The sequence below is a fragment of the Pelodiscus sinensis genome, chromosome 2 (genome assembly GCF_049634645.1).
Source record: "Pelodiscus sinensis isolate JC-2024 chromosome 2, ASM4963464v1, whole genome shotgun sequence".
NCBI lineage: Eukaryota > Metazoa > Chordata > Testudines > Trionychidae > Pelodiscus > Pelodiscus sinensis.
In genome coordinates, this window is record NC_134712.1 from 101,071,010 (window position 1) to 101,094,418 (window position 23,409).

At 42.8% G+C, this 23,409-nt stretch overlaps 1 protein-coding gene across 1 annotated transcript in view; it reads right to left on the reverse strand.

The window, feature by feature from the left end:
- PARD6G (par-6 family cell polarity regulator gamma) overlaps nucleotides 1-23,409 on the reverse strand; it is a 97,707-nt gene that overhangs the window by 60,274 nt on the left and 14,024 nt on the right. The window contains exon 2 of the mRNA XM_006134004.3: nucleotides 17,749-17,971. Coding sequence (XP_006134066.1) covers nucleotides 17,749-17,971 — 223 coding nt within the window. The remainder of the gene's footprint in view (nucleotides 1-17,748; nucleotides 17,972-23,409) is intronic.

Sequence of the window (23,409 nt, forward strand, 5' to 3'; positions counted from 1 at the left end):
ACTGCAACAACAGTCTGTTGGCTGAAAGTCACTAATATCTTACCTGACAGAGCTTCATGGAGCATAGTGAAAATGCCCTTTTCACTAGTGGCATTTTTAAAGAGTTAAGAAGCCCCCCCCCCATTAAAAAAAAATCAAGAAAAATACGAACATAAGCTAAGTGAAATTTGGCTCATGTTCAACAATAATCCATATACTTTAAATTTACAGTTCCTTCTAATTAAGACCACTTAAAGACAAACCCTGTTCAGTGGCATACCAAATGTTATTTATATATATGTACATATATCAATGTCATTGATGACATGCAATTGTTTCTTGTAATTTGAATAATGAGACATACATAATCGCTGTTTCACTGTACTGCTTTGATTCAGTGTCTAAAAGACAATGACATTTACAAAGGAGGTTAGATTTATAACAGCTGAGGCCTCCTTAGGCATATATTTTACAATGAATCTGGAAATACTTTAACTATGAACATTTATTTTAGGTCCTAATAGGCTTGAAAAGAGAAATTTGCATGTGGCACTCCAATTCTTTTAAGAAGGAGGAATGTGAGCTAACTATATTGGGAACCGCTGCCCTAGAGCCCGGGTAGAACAAAGCCAAAGGACCAGCCCAGAACAGATTCTGCACCACACTCTACACAACTACTGAATTGTCACATGCAGCAACACTCCTCTAGCAATATCTCATCTCTGCCTCGCCTCTCTGACCATGACATTTTACACACAAGAGGAGCTGAGACAGCCCAATAACCCTCCTTCCTTAGTATGTGCTGTTGACAACAGTTTCTTCCATTGTCTGGCATACTGTACCAAAGCCAAGCATTCGAGTTTGTTTCCATTATCCACCCCCACCTGATTGCAAGGCACCACACCTCCAACAGCCAAGTTACCGTCCTTGCGTGTCTATACTTGGACTCCCGTCTTTGCGATAGTGGGCAGAGCATAGCAGCTGGTAGTGGTACAACCATGGGATGCTGAAAGGAAACAGCTACTTTAGCTAAGGCCTGAAAATTAGTGAGTTATCCTGACAGCTTTCTGCTTTTCCACCTCCATTATGTCCTGTGCAGTGCTCCAACACAGAGGAAATCTTTCTGCTGAGCTGGGGGAACATGGAAAGGATATCATGCCAACAGCAGCATTTCGGTGCACTGAGAACCCCATCTGTTTCCTTTGAACATGACTGTTGAACACACTACCCACCACAGAATTCTGAGATTAGTAAAACATGCAACCTGCACTCAACCTGCAGCCTGGCTGTTCTTTCTTCTCACATTAATGCTTCGGAGTGGACTCTGAGTATTTAGGACGTGCCCATGCAGGGTTTCAAAACCTTAAATAGGTCACAAGCACAAAATTTAGAAGCACTTTGGGGAAGTCAGCAGCTCTCACATAGATACACTCTGCAAGATAAATGCAAACAATTGTGTTTCTTTTGATGCTAACAGAGCCAGCCCCAAAATCATAGGAATAGGTGGTGATTAACCCAGACTGTCCATTCTGATAGTGGCGTCCTGTTACCAGAGGACATCCAACAATATCAAGGGAGAGAGGAATGGATAACACATTGCAAGAAGGAACAAAAGGAAACTCCGGTTAATGTTTTCCTTCTAGATTAGAGCATCACAATAGTTTCAGAGGTGGTAGTTAGGTCTAATTTTTTTTTATTTTTAAAAGTAAGTATTTTATGGGCCTCAGATTTCATATTATGAGAGTTCACAAGATGGTGCTGTTACAAGCTCTTTGTCACACACACATGCTATTCATTCTTGGAATAAATGCTGCATTGTGAGCTTTCTGATGCAATTTCTTTGTGGCAGAGCTGTTGCAAGCAGGAGGAGTTTGCTCTCTGCCTAAATCTTTAGAGCCAATTCTGGTTTTGGGTTGCCCCTTGGAAGCTGGAGTTGTGCGAGACTGCAGTAAGCTATTAATAGTTTGTGTGCAGTTTGCGACCTCCTCTGTTTAGCTTGTGATGTATACAGGATAAAATACACAAGATGTACTAAGAAAAAAACCCCAGATTCCATATCACTGATCTCTTCTCCAAAAAGAAACTGACCTGCAAGGCTTGAAATTTGCTGTCACTTAGCAGTCACACAATGGTATAGTTCAGAGCTACTCAACTTTGGAAGCCCTGGGGGCCACAATGATACTCTCAGAACATGTTGAGGGCTGCAACTTAAGAGTGGCTGCATGTACATGCAAATATATTCAAATATATGCAAACTGCTTCTTTCACACTGACAGGCATGAATACCAAGATTGAGGCAAGACTACACAACACAGGCCCCACTGAAGTCAGTTCTGCTGATATTAATAAAATGCAATATTTACCCGATTTCCACTCATATGACAGCACTTTTAATGAGCAATGACAGTCCAGGAATTTAACTACTAAAATGCATATCAACAGAAGACCAATGGCGAGTCAATATAATGTGGAGCATGTTCCCAGTGGAGGCCACATTCAAAGGATCACACCCACCGGCCACATATTGAGCCCCATGTAAACCCAAACTGCACTGCGGGCCACAAACAAACGAGCTACAGCCTGTCTGTGACCCGTGGGTCATGTGTGAGTAGCCCTGGTACAGTTACTCAAACTGATTCATTGTAAAGGAGGGCCCAGTCCTACAACTTTTTGTACTGCTTAATATCAGTAGAGAACCACATGGGCACAGAAGGTCAACGACAGAAGACGTTTCAGGATCAGAGGCGATGTTTGTTTTATAGTCAAACAAATTCCCTTGGTATCCCTCGGACAAATCCACAAGGGAAGCCATAAACCCTTTCTTCATAAGACCTTCGTTTACAAGACTGCACACCTAGAGCAGAAGCAGGTAGCATCACAGCACTCTCCTTAGGCTTGAAAAGTAACACACAACGACGAAGAACAACAGAGTTTAGGCAACTTCCTACTTTTGAAGACTGCCTTTTAATTCAGGAGTGAAAGACAGAAGGGAACAAAAAAACTGGAAACAGATTTCTTTACGTTTCCTGTTTTTCCTATTGGGAGCAACAGTGATGATACATAAATTGTGGTCATACAAAGCCAGCTGCCACACAGAATTGTTAAGCTCATCAAAAACTATAAAGAAGCAGACCTGGTGCCAGGGGCAAATTTATTTATGCAAGAACAGACTAAGGGCAGACACACACAATCCACTATGTCGACAAGTGTGAGAATTATCATTTCCAGTAATCGCTGCTGATTCAGAGCCCACTAATACACATGGTTTACACTGATTAACAACTGTGTAGGGGGAACCTTTGGGACATGGCCTTTCAGGTCGAATGAGCGGAGTTGACAATAGAAGACTCCATGTGATTACCCACATGAAAGTCTCTCTCCCTCATGGACTTACTTAGCAGATTCAACTATAGCATCATGGGATTCAAGTTCAGCGTGACACTGGAAACAAAAGTCTGGCATTTCTAGTGTGCAGCTTAGGTCAAATGACTCTTCACTGTAATTGGTTAACAGTTTAGTTTTACAAGCAATGCCCACTCAGGAACAGTGCTGGTCTTAAACACTTATATTCCATTTCTATGTTTCCACACAGTACCGCTTTTCACCCCATTACTGAAATGCACCCGCTTTTGAAGTGTTGTGTAAAATTAAACGAGGTTGTGTAGGTTTCCTGTCAAGTAGCTAAAACAAAACCAGTGGAAGTCACAGGAATTGTGTACGTAAACAGCAACTTGGGTAGTTGCATTCTAACAATTCTAGCTTTACGGTGATATCCTAAATTCTCCTCTGAAGATTATTCCAACCAAACAGCTGTCCTCTATTCTATGTAGCAGGCACTGGCTGAGTAGTGACTCAGAGCAAAGTGCATCCACCACCAGTTCCTATAGTACACTCTGCTTTCCTTTGGAGATCCCCATCTAAGTGCTGGCCAGACTGGCCCTGCTTAGTGAGATGAGAGAGAAATAATGGCTGAAGGAACACAGATGCAGTTCCTGCCAACAGCTATGATCTTATGAGTACAGAGGTGACCACACTGTTTTCAAGTTTTGATTTAAAGGTGCAGGATCGACACTACTGAAGAGGGAGGGTAACATTTTTCAGAAATGATTTTGGTACCTAAATCTCAATGGGATGTGTGTGTTTTGGGATATTTTAAATCTTATTTTAGTAAAACAAGTACAGTGGAAGCATTAGAAGCTTCTCTACACTGCCCAACTAAAGTGCATTCATAACGACAGCGACACTCCTCAGAGGCTCGACAATTCAGTCTCACCGTTCATTCAGTCCTCGACCTCTGCTAAGGCTACGGATGCTGGCTTTGATAGTGGCTTCTGGCGATACGAAAATTTGCCCATAAGTACCACGGACCACCTCTTACTCAATTTTCCATTACCACCTACTTGATGTAGAGCTGGACTCACAGCTTAAAGGACTAACTATTCATTTCCAGTCCCTAAGCTACCCTACCCCTCATGAGTGAACAAAGGAGGCCAGCAGCCCATTACCTGGAAAACTGTCTTGACTAAGAACAGTCTATTCCCCAGTAAGTGCAATCTCCATTACCATCCACTCTACCACAGCTAATGAGGACATGTGACTAGCGCTCAAGCCAAACTTTCCCAGTAACATAGCCCTGCTGGGCTAAACAGACAGGAACACCCTCTAGTTTTCACTCTGCTGGGAGGTGCCTTGGCGAAGGAGACGTGTTTACACTATGAGACTAGGTTGAATTTATAAAGATCGATTTTTAGCACCCAATTTTGCAAAGTTGAAGGTGCATGTCCTTACTGTGTGGAAGAGTAATTTACAGTTACTGCTTGAGACCAGCAGGATCATCAAAATTGACTTTAACAGCCCTTACAGTCAGCAGAATGGGCTTGGTAGTCTGGTTCAAAGCTACTTACAAGCAGCAGAAAGTATAGATAGCCAAAATGGCGAGGAGATCAGAAGAGTAGGGAAGAGATGCAGAGAAAAATTGAGGAGTGTCAAGAAAAGGATCCTCCATAAGCACATACTACACTGTTACAAAAAGCGTTGCAGGTTGCTAAGAAAGTTAATTTATTAGAAGGGACCGAAAAGCAAGGATGACAAGGTTTTCTAGGTTAATGGTTTCCTTAATATTCCCGCTGGATTCTTTGGCACTCTAAACATAGCATAAAGAAAAATATTCAGCTGGGTCATCAGAAGCAGGGTCAAGAAACAGTACTCTTGCCTCTCAATAGTTTTCCTTTTGGAACATATGAAAAGGCACTTAGGCCTTTCTTGGTTATAACATTTAAGAACTTGTATTTAAATCTGGAAAAATTAAATCCCTGCACACAGTAAAGTAGGCAGTTAAGGCCAGAGAAGTGATACTGGAATCATTCAAGAATGTGTTTTTTTTTTTTTTAAATACCATGTGTAAGCAGTATTATTGAAATGTCTTCTATTAATATGCAATATCCAGTACAGCTATGCCTCACCAAACATCTGCTGTCAATCGCAATTGTGTCTATTAAGCTGTATTTCCTTCGAAATTTTGTTGAAAGCTAGCAAAGAGCCTGGAATCAGCAACAGGAGAACCTAGACCTGCTAGGGTTGCCAGGCGTCCCGTTTTGAACTAGACAGTCCAATATTTGAGCTCTCTTTTTGGGAAACAAATGGAGAAAATATAAATGTCCAGTATTTTCTAAATAAGATGTAATGTTGATAGTGATGTAATGTCAAGTGTGTCCGGTATTTTTGTTGAAACCATCTGGTAACCCTAAGAGCTGCTATATGCAGCCGAGCCTCTCAATGCTCCCCCATCACAACAGCAAGAACTAATCTGAATTTGTGAGGACTCCTAGAAGCAATCTGAATGTGTCTGGAGTGATAGCTAATGTTCCATTATGACTGGTTTGCTGTATTTCTTTCCAGTCAGTCATGGGGAAATTGTAACCATGCAGAACAGGTAACATAAATAACCTGTGAGAAAGAAGTAAAGCCCTTCTTTTGATTGCTGGGGAAATGAAAAATAAATATTGCTAGAAGATTCCCTGATACTGGACCTTGAATGTATTTAACAGATAAACCTTCCCAATCATCTGCTTTAAATAAATAATGTATTTCTTGGAGCTACTTCACCACCTTAATAAAAAAGGGAGAAATGACTGTTTCGGGTTCCTCTCTCATCATTAGTGCTTTTCTTAAGCCTCATGTCATCACAGCATACATGTAGGTAGAAGGAAAACAGAAGTGGGTTATTTTCTCTTTATTCTTATGTCTGTAGCTATGCATAGAGTTAAATTGACTCATGGCATTGTAGTCACAATTCCTTAATTCAAGCTGCAAGCGTTTTCAGCAGAAGCCAACTTCTAAATATTTAGTTAGATTTCTAGCTGTAGCACTTGACTTGTACTATTTTAAAAAAAATTCACATCTTGTGAACGTTGATAAAGTAGTATTTTATAACATCGGTAAAAAGCAAACAACTCCTGGCTAAGCATTACAAAAATCCACTCAAATTTTTTACCTGTGCAGAGTAAGATACAACTTTTACAAATGTTTACTTGGAAGTTTTGGTACAGGACAAAATAGTTGGCTTCAAAAATTTCTCCAGTTCAGTAAGGCAGCTTCTATGCCCGAATATTAATTATAGGCTTACATTAGTTATTTGGTTTTATCACCTACCCTTAATTTCTTTCCCCTCTTCACATTATTATTGGACCCATAAGTGCTGGTAGCAAGAATATAAACAAGCGTCTGAATTCTTCTCTAAATTCTCTATATGGAAACACAAAAACCTTATATTCTAAAAGCAAAGAGTTATTTCAGAAAGGAGAGAGCAGCACTATCTTAGCCCTGTTTTATTCTACTTAGCCACTAGAATAGAGGTATCCCTAGCTATGCCAGAGACAAAATCCAAGGCTGCTTTTGTTTCTATGCCCGATAAGCCTCAAAAACAACATTCCATCTTTTAGTGGTTTTAAGACACAGATATTATGTACTCCTTATCTTTTACACAAGACAGGTAGAGCAAGGAGAAGCACTGTGGCTTGCTTCCAGGTTTAAGAAGAATGAACAACCATGTTATATTGATATCCAGGGAATTACTGTTCACCTGGTGGCATCTCATAGCACCTGCTATGGGAGCACCACACCTACCATCCTTGTTCTAAGAAAAAAGTGTTGGGGTGTGTTTTTTTAGACTCACTTTGAACTAATGTTTTAAAACATGTGTAGACAAGGCAAATTGTAGCATGTGTTAGCTAGTAAAGCATGCCCTACTGAGGAGTTTAGGTTTTCCTCTCAACCAGATAACATGCTGGACTATAACTTGCACTGACTACAAAAGGGTTTTAAACAAGCATGTTCAAGAACATTTTTTAAAAACCATTTTTCTAGCATGGACAAACCCCCCGCTTCCCAAGCAAAGGTACATTTTCTCCATTGAAATGTCCAAGCTCATTTAGAACAAGTCACTTCATCAAAGTTGAACACATGCATTTTGGGTTAACTCAGTACATTAACCATGGTGCTTAGATCTACAGCATTTTCTGTCAACTTGAGGGTTGCTGGACAGGTTTAGGAGGGATTTAAATGCAGGACTGGCATTAGGGAGTGCCAAACAAGGCAACCGCCAACGGCCCTATACCAGGGAGCCCCACAAAACTAAGTTGCATTCTTTAGCCCTGTATGGCAGAACTGGGGGTGGAGCCCCATGCAGTGGTGCTCAGGCTTAGTTTTTTTTTTGGGGGGGGGGGGGTTGGAATAATTTTCTTTAAATCCAAAGAGAGGTCACCAGCACAGAAAAGGTTGGAAAACACTCATCTACAATGATGGGAACAGTGTTAGATCCTCGAAAGAATCATTTTCATTGAGGAAGGAATAGGAAAGAGCTAAAGATGGGGGAAGGGAGAGGTGAACCCTACAACAGACCTACCGCTCACCCTATAGCTTACCTATGAGAGCTTGTCTCAGTGCTCTGGCTAGTATGCAATTCCAGTGCTCTATTATCCACTTATGTATGTCCTTATAAACATAAGAACTACCCTATGGATGAGGCCTATGGCCTGGGTAGCAAATACTTTTGTCTCAGACCAAGCCTGTATCAGAGACAACAATTCAAGTACCTTTGTCTTGCGAACAGATCCATTATGGAACAAACCCATGGAAGTTTCCCATGTCGCTAGTTTGCTCATGTGCGGAATCGTGACTTAATTCCTGTTTATTTTTTAAATCCTACCTCTTGTAGCATTGGACATTCTCACAACACAGAGGGGCAAAATCCAATCTAATCCCACTAAACTCTTTGCCTCAGTGATTCTGTATGGCAATGAGACGCTACAATCTATGCCGGGGTGGGCAATAATTTTTCATCAGGGGCCACACCAAGATTTTAGGAACTAGTATACTGGGGTGCAAGATAGGGTGTTTAGGTGAAGTAGGGGATTCTGACCTTGGGCACGGGATTAAGTAGGGCTATGTCTAGACTACGGGGAAGATTCTGTGGGAATTTACATATCTTCTTCCGATCTCACTTTTGAAAGCAGAGCTTTTAAAAGTGAAAGTAGTTTAGATGCAGCTTTTTTCAGCAAATCCCCCCCCCCCCTTTGTCGAAAAGCCGCGTAAACCTCTTTTTTGAGAAAAAGCAGCTTTTCGACAAAGGGGGGAGGCTCGCCAAAAAAGTTGAATCTAAACTACTTTCACTTTCGAAAATTCCCCACAGAATTTGCATATCTTCTTTCGAATCTTCCCCGTAGTCTAGACAAGCCCTCGGAGTGTGGGACTGAATTTTGATCTGGGGGAGCGTTATAGCAGGGGGTGTTAGGAGGGAATTCTGGGAGAGAATTGTGATCTGGGGCAGTGTATAGAAGATTTTGGTAGTGATCTAGGGCAGATGGGGAAGATATCCTGGGTCAGGGAGTTAAGAAGTGGGAGATGCCGGGGTACAGGAATCAGGGACTAAGGTGCCAGAGAGGCAGGTGCTCTGGCTGGGAGTCACTTGGGGGTGGCTCCTGGCCAGCAGACCAACAGGGTCCCTTGAGGCAGGCTCCCTCCTGCATCAGCCCCAGCCACACGGCTTCCCTCCTTGAGCTGCTCAGGGCCACATGTCCTTTGGGTGGCAAAAGACTTCACGTATGCTCCCCCGCCCTCAGGCCAATCAGGTGCTGGAGATGGGGCAGTGTGCGAATTCTTGTGCCCTCTACCAGAGTCACATGGCACCTAGAAGGAACTGCCAGGTGTTTTGAACAGCCCATGGTTCCCTCTAAGTGCCACGTGCTCCTGGCAGTGGGGGGGAGGGGGAAGGTGGGGGAAAAGGGGACAGGAGGAAATAGCCTTCTTATGCTACCCCGCCCCCAAGCCAATAGGGATCTGGGGGCAAGGGAGTGCACAAAGTCTCTTGGTCCCGCCCCTCCCCCATGGCAGGCCACAGGCTTGATCAAACAGCTTGGCGGGCCAAATCCAGCCCATGAGCCATATCGTGCCCACCCCGATCTATGCACTACAGAAAAATACAATTTTCTTGTATCAGTTTTAAGATTGTTGCCTTTCAAATTTGATTAGCCATTTCCCTAGTCTCACATTAGAACACGAAGATCGAAACAATTGATTTATCTTCTCTACACTGTTAACTTTACCTCTCACCTATCCATTCAACTTGCAAGCACCCTTTTGAAATCTCCACAAAGCTCAATTCAGGAGCACAATGTGAAGCAATTCAAGAGTAGAACCCCTATCAGCTGCTGCTACAGTAGCAGGACTCTAGTGGCCTTCATTACTCCATTAGGACCCTCATAAAGAAAATCATTGCTGAGTGCTCAATCATTCCTGTGTGCTCACTGGTCTGAAGCAGATCCATTTCTATTGCTAACACCATTAAGCTACTGATGCTGATGGAGTTTTTAACTGGATGGGGGTCATTCAGGTTTCTGGCATGACAGGAGATTTTGCTCCACTTAAACAACTCCAATTATACCCAACCTGTCTAGCCACCCAGCAAGCTAAATAATGCTTTGCATAGCTGAATGTGGATTTTAATTTCGCTTGCTGTTTCAAAGTAAAGTTATACTGTCTAATACAGTGTTTCTTAACTTTAAGACAGAGGAACACCAAACAATTTTTTTTTATGAGGAATACCAAAAAGGTTGGGGGGCAAGTAATTGAGAAAAAAAGTCGCCTACCCCTTTAAAGGCAGCCATTTTGAACTCTGTTCTCCACAGCACACCCCCAAATGCCTCGTGGCACACCGGTGTTCCCCAAAATACAGTTTAAGAAACACTGGTCTAATATATGGGGTTTGACAGCCAACCATCATTGCTGGGGATTATCTGCTTAAAACATAAAAGACCTTAATAAAAAAACCCACCTCTAATATTGTAGTCAATGCTGGGGTTATTTCCCACTAGCTTTCTTATGTTATGAACCCAGGGATCATGCTAGCGAGATGATTTTAAAACACATGACTTTGCTGTCAGGCACAATACAATGACCAACATTAGAGGGTATGCAATAACTTCTGTTGTAATGCACAGACAGAAGTTTAATGCTTACTGATGATGGGACAATGGAGAATATTGAACTGTATATTAAATCAAACCCATAACCCTGGCCCTAACCAAAAGCCTATGAAGTCAACAAAAGATAGTCCATTGAAGTCAATGGACTTTGTGTCCAGCTCCTGACCATAACCAACCGTGGATAGCACCTCTAACCACTCAGTCAGGAAAATGATAAATCATCTTTAGTGGATTAGTTTACTATTAGATCAGAGGGTTTAAAAATTAATGAAACTTGACGCATCTCCCAACTTTGTAGATAAAAATACGCCTATTCTGTAAAAAATATAAATCTGTTTCTAATATGGTTTCACATACTACGTGCAAATGATTTTTCACACAGTAATGGAACCATTATCTCTTTCAGCATACTAGAGTCACTAACTTGAAGAAATTGGCCTTCTAGGGTCCAGGATGCAAACTATTGGATAGTTGACTAGTCACTTTCCCCCCCTGCTGCCTCTATCAGCATGGCACTACTCTTCTTAACGGGCTTCTGTAGTACAAAAGGGCTCCATAGGAAAGCTGTCCACCCTGTCGTAAATATGTCAACTTTACATATGGATCACTGGGGGTAGGGAAGTCTGGACACCTGTTCTGAGTTACACATCCACGTAATACAAAGTGCCACCACTGAAGTCAATTGACTGGCCCTGGATTTCCAGTAGTGTAACAGAGGAACTGGGCCCCAGATGCACAGAATGTACATAGTACCTTGATGAAACAAATCTCACACCCACACCCACACACAGGTTTTTCAAGGATATATTTAGTGGGTAGACAATATGGTAGTTTTCACTGCATTTCCTGTTTAGTGATTCTAATTGTAAATTATTAGGGTAAGCAAACTGTAAATGTATATTGAAGCATTTGCGTTTTCATCTCCCTAGCTACAAATATCTGCCAAGACGAGGGATGTTAAAATGTGTTTATTTATGTAAACGTGCAACCGCTGAAAATGGTTACATACTTACGTGTGGGGGGGGGGGGGCTACGTGTAACCATGAACTTTGAGCCTGGGCTCATAAGTTAACCATGTACATAGGTACATGTTGACATCCCTAGCCAAGATGTCCATTCCATTCCTGTGCCCCACTGGAGAAAGGGAAAGTCTAGAGTGAGGTACTGGATTTATAATAGAGCCAGTCCATAACTGCAGCTTCTTGTTTATTACACTATGCTAATTTTACTCGGCTGCCATTAGAATAACAATGCAGCTTGGTCTAGTTTGAATACGTATTATATCAGCCAATTATACCAAGCCATTTCCTGGGGTTGCTGTGTGACCATGAGTATGAAGACAACATATTGACAAAAATCTCATTTAAAAGTCATGTCCGTTTTATTCGTTTTTTTCCACATTCGATCAAATGGAAGAGTAATATTTCTGAGAACGGAATAGGGATTGATGCATTTTTTAAAGTTTCTGTACTGCTACCGAAAATCAGTTTCTGCCTGACTTTGTGGCTCACCTTTATTCATCTGTATTGTATTCAAAAGTTTATTATACAAACTACCATGTTTGGACTTTCAAATCACCCACACAATCTCTTGCATCTGATCACTTCTTTCACATAATCTCTTACCTTCCTAGAGCAGAGTAATTAATGCAGAGTAAATAAAATGTCAAACAGTTAAAACTCCCTGCATTGTTTTATGGTCTTTGTTATGCAGCAAATACTTGCCCAAATGCGCGGTGTTTTAGATGTGTTTGACAATTATTGCTGACTAAAGAGACTCCTGCAACCAGATCCACAGCTAACATGAAGTCAAGAGCTCTACATGGATTTACACCACTTACTGACTTGTTCCCAAGGCCTTTGGAAGGTAAGTCAAAAGAGACTTGATCAAGTAGTATATTATAAAACTGTTTGCCAGTTTAAAACCTGCCCTTTTATTAGCCCACAGAAGATTTGTAGTGGACTACTACAAAAAAAAATCATAGTAGTATCAACACTTAAGGTAATATGCACAGGAGCCTATTGAACTAGAAACAGGGCAGGTCTGCCAGAATACATTACCCAAGGGCCTCTCTGCACTACTGTTCAAATCTTGAGTCCAATCCTGCATTCCTAATGTACCCCAAACTCCCTGTGCCATGAGTGGGACCTACAGGCATGCCAAGAATGCTGATTGGGTTTCTTTTTAGAAAGAAACTTTCTTGTTAAGATGCTGACACTTGTTTCCCGGGTCAGGGATGAGCTATGTTAGCAGAAGTTTGGAAAGGGACAATAAAGCAAATTGAGTGGGTGGGAAAGAATGAGCTGACGTAGCCGCAGCAGCCGAATGAGAAGACAAACAATTACAACACTTTTTTTTTTTTTAAATCTAGCCTTATTCTTGCACCAAATTCTCATGAAAATCTAGTACAGCTTGAATCTAGAATAGTAGAAATATGAAACTGGACACATGAAGTCCAGCTGCCCCCACAGATAATTAAATTGTTTACATGTATTAACATCCACTTGGCAGGGAATGGGGATAGCTGAATTATAAATGAGGAAAACAGAGAAACAAAAGAAAAGCTGTGTGTCCTTTATATAATGTATTAAACTTCTCACTTGGCTAGAAAAGGCATGGTGCTGAGCTTCTAATGAATTAGGAAATCCAGTTTGTTGCCAGATGCCGCCCACCGTCTCAAACTAATATTCTCTTCTCAGGCCCCCAACATAACAAGCTTCTATTACCCAGTCAAGTAAGGAGGAGAAATGATCAGCGCCAGAAGGAACCCTGATGTGGAAAAACTGAAGTCTGGGTCTTACACTGTTAGTAGGGGAAGAAAAGGACTGGCCCACTGCTCTAGTGCTGTGTGGGTCACCAATTTCCCTTCTTTTCCCTCCTACAAAGGAGTTTGGGTCCTGAGCTGGGAGCCCTGAAGAAGGAGCAGAAGGATGTTAGGGTTCTGTGTTGTTCTGCAGTGTGGATCTTTAAATGAAAGAGAAGTATTCCTCTAAATATAAGCAGATCTGGTCCCACCTCAGGCGGAGGATAATGCAGGATATACAATATAGTAAGAGATAGTTGAGATTAAAGAAAAAAAGGACCAGAAAGAGATCTGGTAACAGACTTCAGATATATTAAATGTGTTAAGAAGACAGCAGTGATCAATTGTTCTTCAAGTCCATTGAAGTAGGTAGTAATGGACTTAATCTGCAGCAAAAGAGATTTAGGTGACATTAGGGAAAGTTTTTTAACCATACTGATAATGAAGCTCTTGAATAGGCTTCCAAAGGAGATTTGGGAATCCCTATCATTGGTTGGACCTGTCAGGGATGGTCTAGTACAGTGGTTCCCAAACTTTTCAGCATCACCCCTCCCTTTCTGATTTTTGAAAAACCCTCATGCCGCTGACGCCGCTCCTCCCCCCCCCCAAAAAAAACCCCACACCACAAAACTGAGCAGTGCAGCAAAGCTTGATGGGGGGGGCTGGGTCGCCTTGCCCCCTCCCCCCGGAATTTCTTCTCACTCCCCCCAGGGGTGCACACACCCCAGTTTGGGAACCCATGGTCTAGTATCTGTGGTCCTGCCTTGGCACAGGGGGCTGGACTAGCTGACCTCTCAGGGTCCCGTCCCAGCCTAAATTTTTATCATTAAGAGGTTACCTGAGGTACAGTGAAAAGACATTTCAGGAGACTGCTGAAGTTTCGGGTTTCTCAAGACTATCTTGGAAAAAAGAGAAATCGTTCGCTTGCACAGCGCAAGTAGTTACATTTCCACAAATATCTAACTTCTAAGGTTAAAATCCCTTTATAGATACATTCCCATTTGTGAAAAGGCCAAGCCACAGTTCTCTGTGCTCACCTTAGCTTCAGTGAAAATGCACACAATGCAAACATTTATCCAGACCTGAAAATTAAGAGTGTATAGTCAGTTTCACTGTTTCCCCTGCAGAGTCAATTTCCTGTTTCCTCAGCACAGACAATTTCCTCATTTGTTAGTGTGGTTCTTTCACACAATAGGAGAGAGAAACACATTTAAATAGGAAAGTGCAACTATAAAGCTACCAAAACTGACAGATGACTCAGAAGCAGCTGTAGAAAACTAAAACTGCTTTTAATTCTTTACCCACTATATTTCAGATTGATGGTGCCTCTTGAATAAAAGCCTCCACTCATCTCCCCTTGGAGAAGACAATTGACTAAAGCTTTGTCTGCACTGGTAATTGAACTATAAAACTTATAAGCCCACAAGCCTGAAAGACTAAAGTTTCAGTGCAACAAGTGCCAGAATGGTCAGCACATTGTTGGTAGGTGTGTTCTACTTCTGACAATGTGAACGCCACTCATTGGGTACGGAAATATTTTGTCTGCAAAACAGGTGACAAAACAATGGTTACACGGCCTGACAACACCATAGCTACGTCGACATGGCTGTGTCGCTAAAAGCTGCATAACGTAGACAAAGCCTAAGAGATTAGCACAGCCAGAGACTTTGCTTTTTACACCAAAGAGAAGTTGAGGCATTCCTCCCCCCGCACTGGACTACTTTCTTTGATTAATCAATGACTGGAACAGCAATGCCCTACAATTATAGTGACGCAACATCCAAGCCCAGTTAGACACAGTGTTTTCAGCAGCACATCTCAGCTAAGCAAGTTTTCCTGCTCTTTGAACAGAACTCATCCAGAGATGTGTGAATAAACTTGGTTTCTTATGACTTGGTCCACCAGGCGTGTTCACATGACTGCACAAAACTAACACACTGGGAACCAAATGTGCATTGTAGAAGGAAGATGCAACAGATCTACTGTCCAGCTCATTTACAGAGATGAGGGAGGGGAGGCAACAAGCAGAAAAATCTCCCACTCTTCTGTCCCCCCTTCACTCCCCCCATTTTATAATGGTATGAATGGAAGGAACCTCTTTGGGCCTGCCACTGCCTCGTTTCTAGTGTATTTATTTATACTCCCTCCCACAGATGTATGTGAATACACAAGATTCTAGGCAGTGAAGAATCCAGCCCAGTGGCCAGAAGTCACAGAGCAACAAGTCATAGGAGAGTTGACTTCCAACCCTATGCTTTACACTAATTCCTGACCTTAAAATATGGGGGTGAGGGGAAGGTGGCAATGATATTAAATTGCCAAGTTTGAGCAAACAATGAAGTCACGTGCTGCAGCTCACACCACCTAAGGCCAGATGTAAAACTGAAGTAGAGAAGTTGAAGTCATAGTGCTCGAGGTACCAGTAAAAATTAATCTTTAAAGATTGCCTTTGATTTCACTTATTCAAGTGTTCAGTGTTTTCACGGAAAACAAAATCAGTATTTTTTAAATATTCATCTCCCCATCAAAAGACTTGGATGAACGAAGTGCTGCACCACATTAGACTCCTCTTACTCAGACATATGACAACCATTAAGAATAACCTTGACATCACCCTGATGTTTACGTATCTCTGCAACTAGCTTTAGAACAAGCCCCACACCTAAAGACTAAACGAATCACCTTCATGCAGCCATCTGCCCGGAAAGCCATGCCTACATAGCTAAGCATTCCTTTAGTCACCATGTCAGAACTCAATCTTTCCAAAGTGGACCGATATACACAAGTCTCTGTTCAATAAGGGTATGAAACTGTTGGCAAAAGCTTGAAGTCATATGAAGATGAAGAACTAGGCATGGTCAGGCCTGCTGGGGAGAACGAGGAAGGGGGCAATTGCCCAGAGTAAGGCTGTAAGCAAGCAGTTGAGTAGTTGACTGTACAACTACTCGCATTCTCCCCTCCCCAAACACAGAAGCAGAAGGGGGAGGGAAGCAGAAGATGGCTCAAAAGCCAGTTCCCCTCAGCACTGTCTCCATGGTGCTGCCTCTCCCTCCACCCCCGAGCTGCTGCCTCTAATGGGGGAGGATGCCACAAAGCACCCTTTGCTCCTCACTACAAGCAGAGGCTGCTCTACACCCCACAGACCAGCCTCTGTCAATGGCCAGCCCCAGCTGTGTGCCTGGCTCCTATTACACTTAAACTGCAGAGCCACGGTGGGGGTAGTTTCTGGACCCATTGCAAGCCAGGACTGAGTGCCTTCCCTTATCGACTAATCATGTTGTCGATACAAACTGTACCAACTGTACGATTAGCTAATTACCTGTCTCTTAACATCCTTAGCCCAGAGCTCCCCCAGTCACTACAGCAGGACTAAGGAAGCAGCTCCTGAAAGCAACCAACACAGCTGGCTGGCAGATGGTTTCCGTGAGCTGCCCCTGCCCTGACTCTGTAGCTCCCGTTGGCCAGGAATCACAGTCAGAGGGAACTGCAGGAGCGGTGCCTGCAGGAGGCAGCACATGGAGACACTTGGCCCCCTCCCAGCTAAGATCTGGTGCAGAGAGATGTGCCAGTTGCTTTTGGGAGCCACTCAAGGTAAATGCCAACTCACTGGCTTCCCACCACAGCCTGCACCCTTTCCCCAGCCTGGTGAAAGTGATTAAGGGTGGTGGAGAGTGAGCGATGGAGGGAAAGGCGGGGTGGGGGTTGGGGAAGAGGCGGGACAGGGGTCTGGTCTCAGGGAAGAGGTGAGGCAAAACTCTTTGGATTTGCGTGGTTAGACAGGTGGCAGCCCTCTTGGGGGCCACTGACTGTTCTGCCCCACGGGCCGTGCATAGTACAATGTTTGGATTTCCTTTCAAATCAAAAGGACAGCGACTCAAGTAGCATGTTGCACGGTGGAATACTGAACGCACAGCCCGGGAGACAGACGACCAAGGGGACTTCTAAACCATCTTTGTACCTTCCCCATTCCTGTGCTGTTCTGGGAGCTACAGAACCTGCTGGGGTGACTTCGCAGAGGCTGCCAAAACCCAGACAGACCCCCCCCCCCCAAGCCTGCCCAGGATACAGACATCTCCTCAGACTGCCCTATGGGCTACAGTGCTTCTCCACCAGCATGCTCCTCTCAACTCTGGCCTTCCACCAGCGCACGGCTTTTGAAGGGGAGGCAGCCTTATGGCCATTTTCACCATTGGGTGCCAGGGGAAGTCATCTTGAGTCCTTGTACACTACTCTGATCCTTTTATATCACCTAGTAGGGCAGAGTCACACCCTTGGTGAGTGTATTATAGCTCCATCCCCTGTCGTAGTCTGTTTTTAGATCTTTGAGCTCACAAGAACCTCTAGCATACGGATCATCGCTTCTCTATATATGTGCAACTCCCAACCCTCCGGGGCCACTGGGCACTACTGCAATAAGATTACTAGCATGAACAAAGGACTGGACAACCCAAGGCTCGGAAGATTTAGGAAATCAGAAGATTTTACCTTGCCGCTGTATAAAAACCCTGAGCAGTGGGTTTGCACTTGAAACAGCCTTGAGGAAGTTATCATCATTATTAATAGGAAGAAGGTCCCCATGAACATCAGCATATCCAATCATCACCTCCATGCTGGAGATGTGGTGGATGTGAAGAATGAGCTTGTAGAAGTCTTCAAACTTTCCTGGCTTGTAACGGTCCAGAGAAAATCTTCGGAATTCTGCCCCAAACTGCAACCAGAAACAGAAAGGATGTGAGTGGACAATGCAACAGTTAAATAATCAGGTTGTGCATTTTAATAGAGCGTTTGCTGCTTTACTCTCCCCTACATGGGGATCTTCTTCCTATTAATAACTACATTGAATGTGGCTGGGATGTGCCCTTCCAACTCTCCCATTCCCAGATTACACTCTTCCAACAAGGTTTGTATTAGGGTAATAACAGGCTACTTCATAAAAATGTTATCCATAGTATTAAGCAATGCTAGCTTACAAGAGTCTTTAAGAGTCAGTTTAAAAAAATTGATTAAATGGTACATTTGAGCTAGAACTAATAAAGCAGGATTCCACTAGATTAGAACATTCAACTGTTCAAAATCAGCATTTCTGGTGTCCCTAAAATTACTTTTCTTAAACCCAAGAAGAGAAACAGTCTTCACACCCAATTTCAAAAATAGCTGTTTTAAGTCGTTTAAAAAAATCCTTGACATTTCCCCATCAATATCACAATGAACTTAAAAATGCCACATGAGACATTCAGGGCAGTGTGATGTGCAGAGTGCAATCTTCCATTAAAAATGGACAACATCCATGTTTGCATGCTCTAAAGTGACTTGGTATTTGAGTCCCAGGAGGAAAGTTCTTCAGATTCTAAGAGTTGTTACAGGTTTTTTGAATTCTACACTCCATTAGACTGATTTATGTCTGGCTAAAGAGCTACAATTTTTGTGGGATGAAATTTCACATGTTTTCAGTAGCAGTTGAAGGAATAGTGTTAATTTAAGTACAACTCAAAATTATGATATAAAGAACAGCTGTTATAAGACTTCAGACCCCGCCCCCCAACAGAGATTTTTCCACACTTGTTTCCTAAATACCAATGCATATAATACTTACACAAATAAATACTTCCCAGCAGCATCAGAAATGAAGACATTGTTTAATCAGTCCCTCTTTCATATTCTTAATAAAAGTGAAACTGGTTTCACCATTTGCAAAACCTGGACATCCAATATACTTTAACTTAACTATGAACTTGTTACATAGTTCACAAAAGTCTGAGTAGGGTTCTTACTCTTGTCCTTGCATGTTGTATAAAGGGGCCAAAGTGGCATGTAGGAGTTTTAAAAGAGGCAGCAGGCAACAACTCCTTGCAGCTTGAACTCGAGACTGCCTTCAGAGGACCCTGCCTGAGCTGTGGCGTAGAGATGTCATGCGGCAGGAAGAGCGTGGTCACACCATCAGGATATTTCAATCAGTTTTACTGCCCCTGGGCAGCTAGTTACAGGCTGCTGTAACTTATGCAGTCCTACAGAACTAAGATACATTGGGAGCCATTGGCTTAAGCAACTTTACCCTCCTTTCCCCTGCAAGTTCAGGGCTACCACCTTTCGAGGTGCAGCACAGAATCTCACTCCATATATGAAAGCTAACAGTCTCTATCCCTTATGGAAGCACCCTCTAGAATTAAATTGAGAATATCTGACATTTTCCACTATGTTTTACGGGGAGAGGGCAAGGGAAAGGGTTTTGTGTTTTATTTAAGAGTAATTTCTGAAGCACTTCATAGATTCCATCGCTATTCAAATTCTATTGGCCTTTTCACAAAGGATTTAGATATCAGCAGAGTGCTATTGCATTCAATGCTTAGAGAGAGGCCAAATGGATGGCCGAGTGCAGAAGACAACCTATGCTTAAGCTGTAAGCAAAAATGATCACTTCAGCCACAGTTGCAGATTCATCCCTTCTCTGCCAGCACAAGAAATGTCTGACAGAGCCCTAGGGCAGTGGTCCCCAATGCGGTGCCCATGGGCGCCATAGCGCCCACCGGGCCATTTCTGTGCGCCCGCTGAGTGATCTGGGCTGGCCCCATCCCCGGGTGCGTGGCATGTGAGCGGTGCCGGCCCCTGGGCATGCAGTATATAGGCGTCCCCGCCCCTGGGCACGCAGCACAGGAGCGGCGCCAGCCCCAGACGCGTGGCGCACGGGCACTGCCGCCTCCTGGGCATGCAGAGCATGGGCTGTTCCGGTCCCGGGCCCGTGACGTATGGGCAGCCCCATCCCTGGGCATGGGGCACAGGAAGGGCGCCGGCCCCGGGAGTGCAGTGCATGGGTGGTGCCGGCACTGGGCACGCGGCGTATGGGTGGCTCCACCCTGGGCGTGTGTGCGGCCCTGCCCCTGGGTGCCCAGTGCGTGAATGGCCCCACCCCCGGGTGTCCAGCAGCCCCAAAAGGTTGAGGACCACTGCCCTAGGGATTGACCCTCATCTTCCCTCCCATTGTCCGCTAGGCCCACCAAAACTAGCTCCTTTTTTGTAATGTAGGTTGATCAGTAAAGCTGACCAGAGGACAATTCCATTTCACAGCAACTTCTGAAGTTTAAGGCCACATCTATCCGGAAGCCAGGATCGACGCTCTGAGATTGATCCACTGGCAGTCAATTTAGCATGCCTAGTGAAGACCCGCCAAATCGAGCACAGATCGCTCTCCAGTTGACCTCTGTACTGGACTCCCAGCAAGAAGAGTAAGGTAAGAAACTCTCCCATCAACTCCCTATGGTATAGACCCTGTAGTAACTCAACCTAAGATACATCGACTCCTGCTATGTTATTCACCTAACTGGAGCTGCATCCATTAAGTCAACTTAGGCTATGTTTACAATACTACAGTGCTTTGTTCTGCTTCTGTTCCACACTGGAATGAACATGAAGCTTTTTTAATGTTTTTGCATAAGTGGAACAGGGAGTGAGCCTGATCGCCTAATATCCCAGGCCAGTGCCCTATTCAATACACGACACGAGAGAAGGCATAAGAGCCCTTCCTTCCTACTGCCTTCCAAAACGTTACTGAAATCGACATATCTCCTTCAAACATTTTGGCTTTACCAAAATGGCACAGTTCAACTATATATCAGTTTCAAAAAAAGTGAAAGTGTAGCTCCAGACTTTAGGAATATGGTAAACAGACACTATAAAAAAAAGCATCTGCCCATGTCAGTTCTGTAGGTATTCAAGAGAGCCTCAATCCTGAACTTTGGGGAAAGTTTTAATCTGTACTCAAACTCAGGCCCATCTTAAATAGGTCAAGGTTTTTCAGTCAAGCTTCTTTTTGACTACAGGTTGAACCTCTCTAGTCCAGCAATATCCATGGTCTGGCATGATATTAGTTAGCCAGATATCCACTTGTCATGTGTGTGGCAAAGTTTCCCATACTACCATAAAATTCGTTTACAGCCACCAGACCTGGAGCTCAGTGTTCTGTGCTCTTATTTAGCTCTAATTTGCCCCTACATGTCTTCTAAGACCCCAGTAAGCAGTGGAAGTGTGGGTAATGCTGCTAGACTATATTGACTACCTGTGGTTCTGCAAATTCTCTGGTTTGGCACCAGTTAGGTGCCCAGGGTGCCAGAGTACAGAGTTCAACCTGGTGTATTATCATAAACCAGATTCAATCATAGTCATCAGTGCAGGCTCAAAAAAGAGCCAGCCATTTAAGGGTCCTCCCCCACCACACAATTTGTTCTTCAAAATCTAATAAGTCTTTTTAATTAAATAAAGTTCCTGGTTAAGACTTACTCTGTGGAAGTCACTCCACCCCAAACCTCTTTGATCTATTGCTAACACAGCCCAATGATAATATGAATGCAGGTATGAAGTGTTATTGTTCATCTTAAAACAGGAAATTTTTAATTTTGGTTGGGATCATGCTCCTAAATTATGTAAAAGCAGCGCTTTTGAAAAATCCTGCCCTTTGATCACAGTGATGATGCTAATTTAAATGCTTATTTAGTCCAAATACAATAAAGCAGCTTGTTTATAATATAAACAACTGGATCTAGTTTAGATTTCAATTCAGACTACCCACCCAAAGGCACAAAAGCCAGAACAAAGTAGACCCAATTTCAATGGAGTCAAAACTGCTCTTCAAACTTTCCTAGTTTATGTGATATTACTTCCACTGACATAGTTTAAAATGCAGGTTAACACAAATGAGTACATAGCAGTGTTTTAAGTGTAAAAAATTGGACTGCAAATTCTTTCCCTCTAGATTTAGAGAGCTATTCCACTTAAACTGGTGGCATGTAACTGAGTACTGGCTCGTTAAACCCAAGTGACAAGATCCAAGACTAAACATTTTCAGATTGCAGTTAGAGTTGGCCACACCCTCTATTTCCCAACTTCAGGATTATTTTAATCTAAAAATAGCAACATAGTAGTACATAATGTTGATTAAATGCCAATTTATCCATCATGTGAATTGATGGTGCTAAACATAAACATGCATTTCCTACCCTGAACAGATTGCAATCTAAGGTCACAATCCTACCAGCTAATCCAAGTATGTAGATCTTTATGTGCACAGAGCGTTCCACTGAGTCCAATGGAACATCAAGCAGACAGAAATGTCAACTATCAAGGACATAAATGCAGAATCAAGGGCCATAAGGTGACTGGGTCCCACTGAAGTCAATAAGATTACTCACATGAGGTAGTGACAGAACTACAGACATAAGCATGTGAGAAACAAGCTGGGTGAGGTAATATTTTTATTGGACCAACTTCTGTTGATCAAAGAGACAAGTTTCCAAAGTACAAAGAGCTCTGCTTCAGGCAGCTCAGTGTAGCTCCAAAGCTGGTCTCTCACACCAACTGAAGTTGGACCATCAAAAGACACTGCCTCACCCATCTTTTCTCTTTCATGCCCTGGATCCACATGGCTACAACCACACAGCAGTAAGTCTAAGGGACATGGAAGGAAGGAATAAGAGAAAGGAAGCTGCTTGGGAGAAACAACACAGATTTTAAGAAGTAATGAAAGGGGGGGGGGGGATTACATTTTTTTTGTTTTGTTTTTAACGGTTGGTGGCATTATACTAAACTATACAGAGATTGCAGCACTATTGCTAATTGGTTCCTTTCAGAGAAAAAAAAGCTTCTGCAAATGATAGACTATTTATTCTCCCTAATGAAACTGATAAACAGTATCACCATAATAATAGATTTCACAGCACTGCATAACTTGGAGACTGAATACTTCATTGTATTCAAACGTGAAGACTTTTTCCAGAAGCCTGGGGAAAGATATCTTCCAGGAGCTCAAATTCTAACTGCCTTTAAAGATTGTTACCTCAAACTATGCGCTTTTCTAAGATAAAAACACATCTTATAGTTAGCACATCAGACAAAGAAACTAGAAAAGAAACTCCACCACCAGAACAATCCTTTGTTAGAGAAAACTAATTACTTATTAGAATTGTTAGTTTATTGAACAATGAATTACAGTAATCTACTTTGACCTACTTACCTAATGTAAATATTCCAACTGATATTGCAGAAGTTGAAGTGGGAGGAGGAACAAAGGGGATTAAAGATAATTTAGTCTGACAGGGCTACCAATGACTAACAAAACAGAAAAATTTGCAAATGTTTGCTTTTCAAACAATGTGTCCT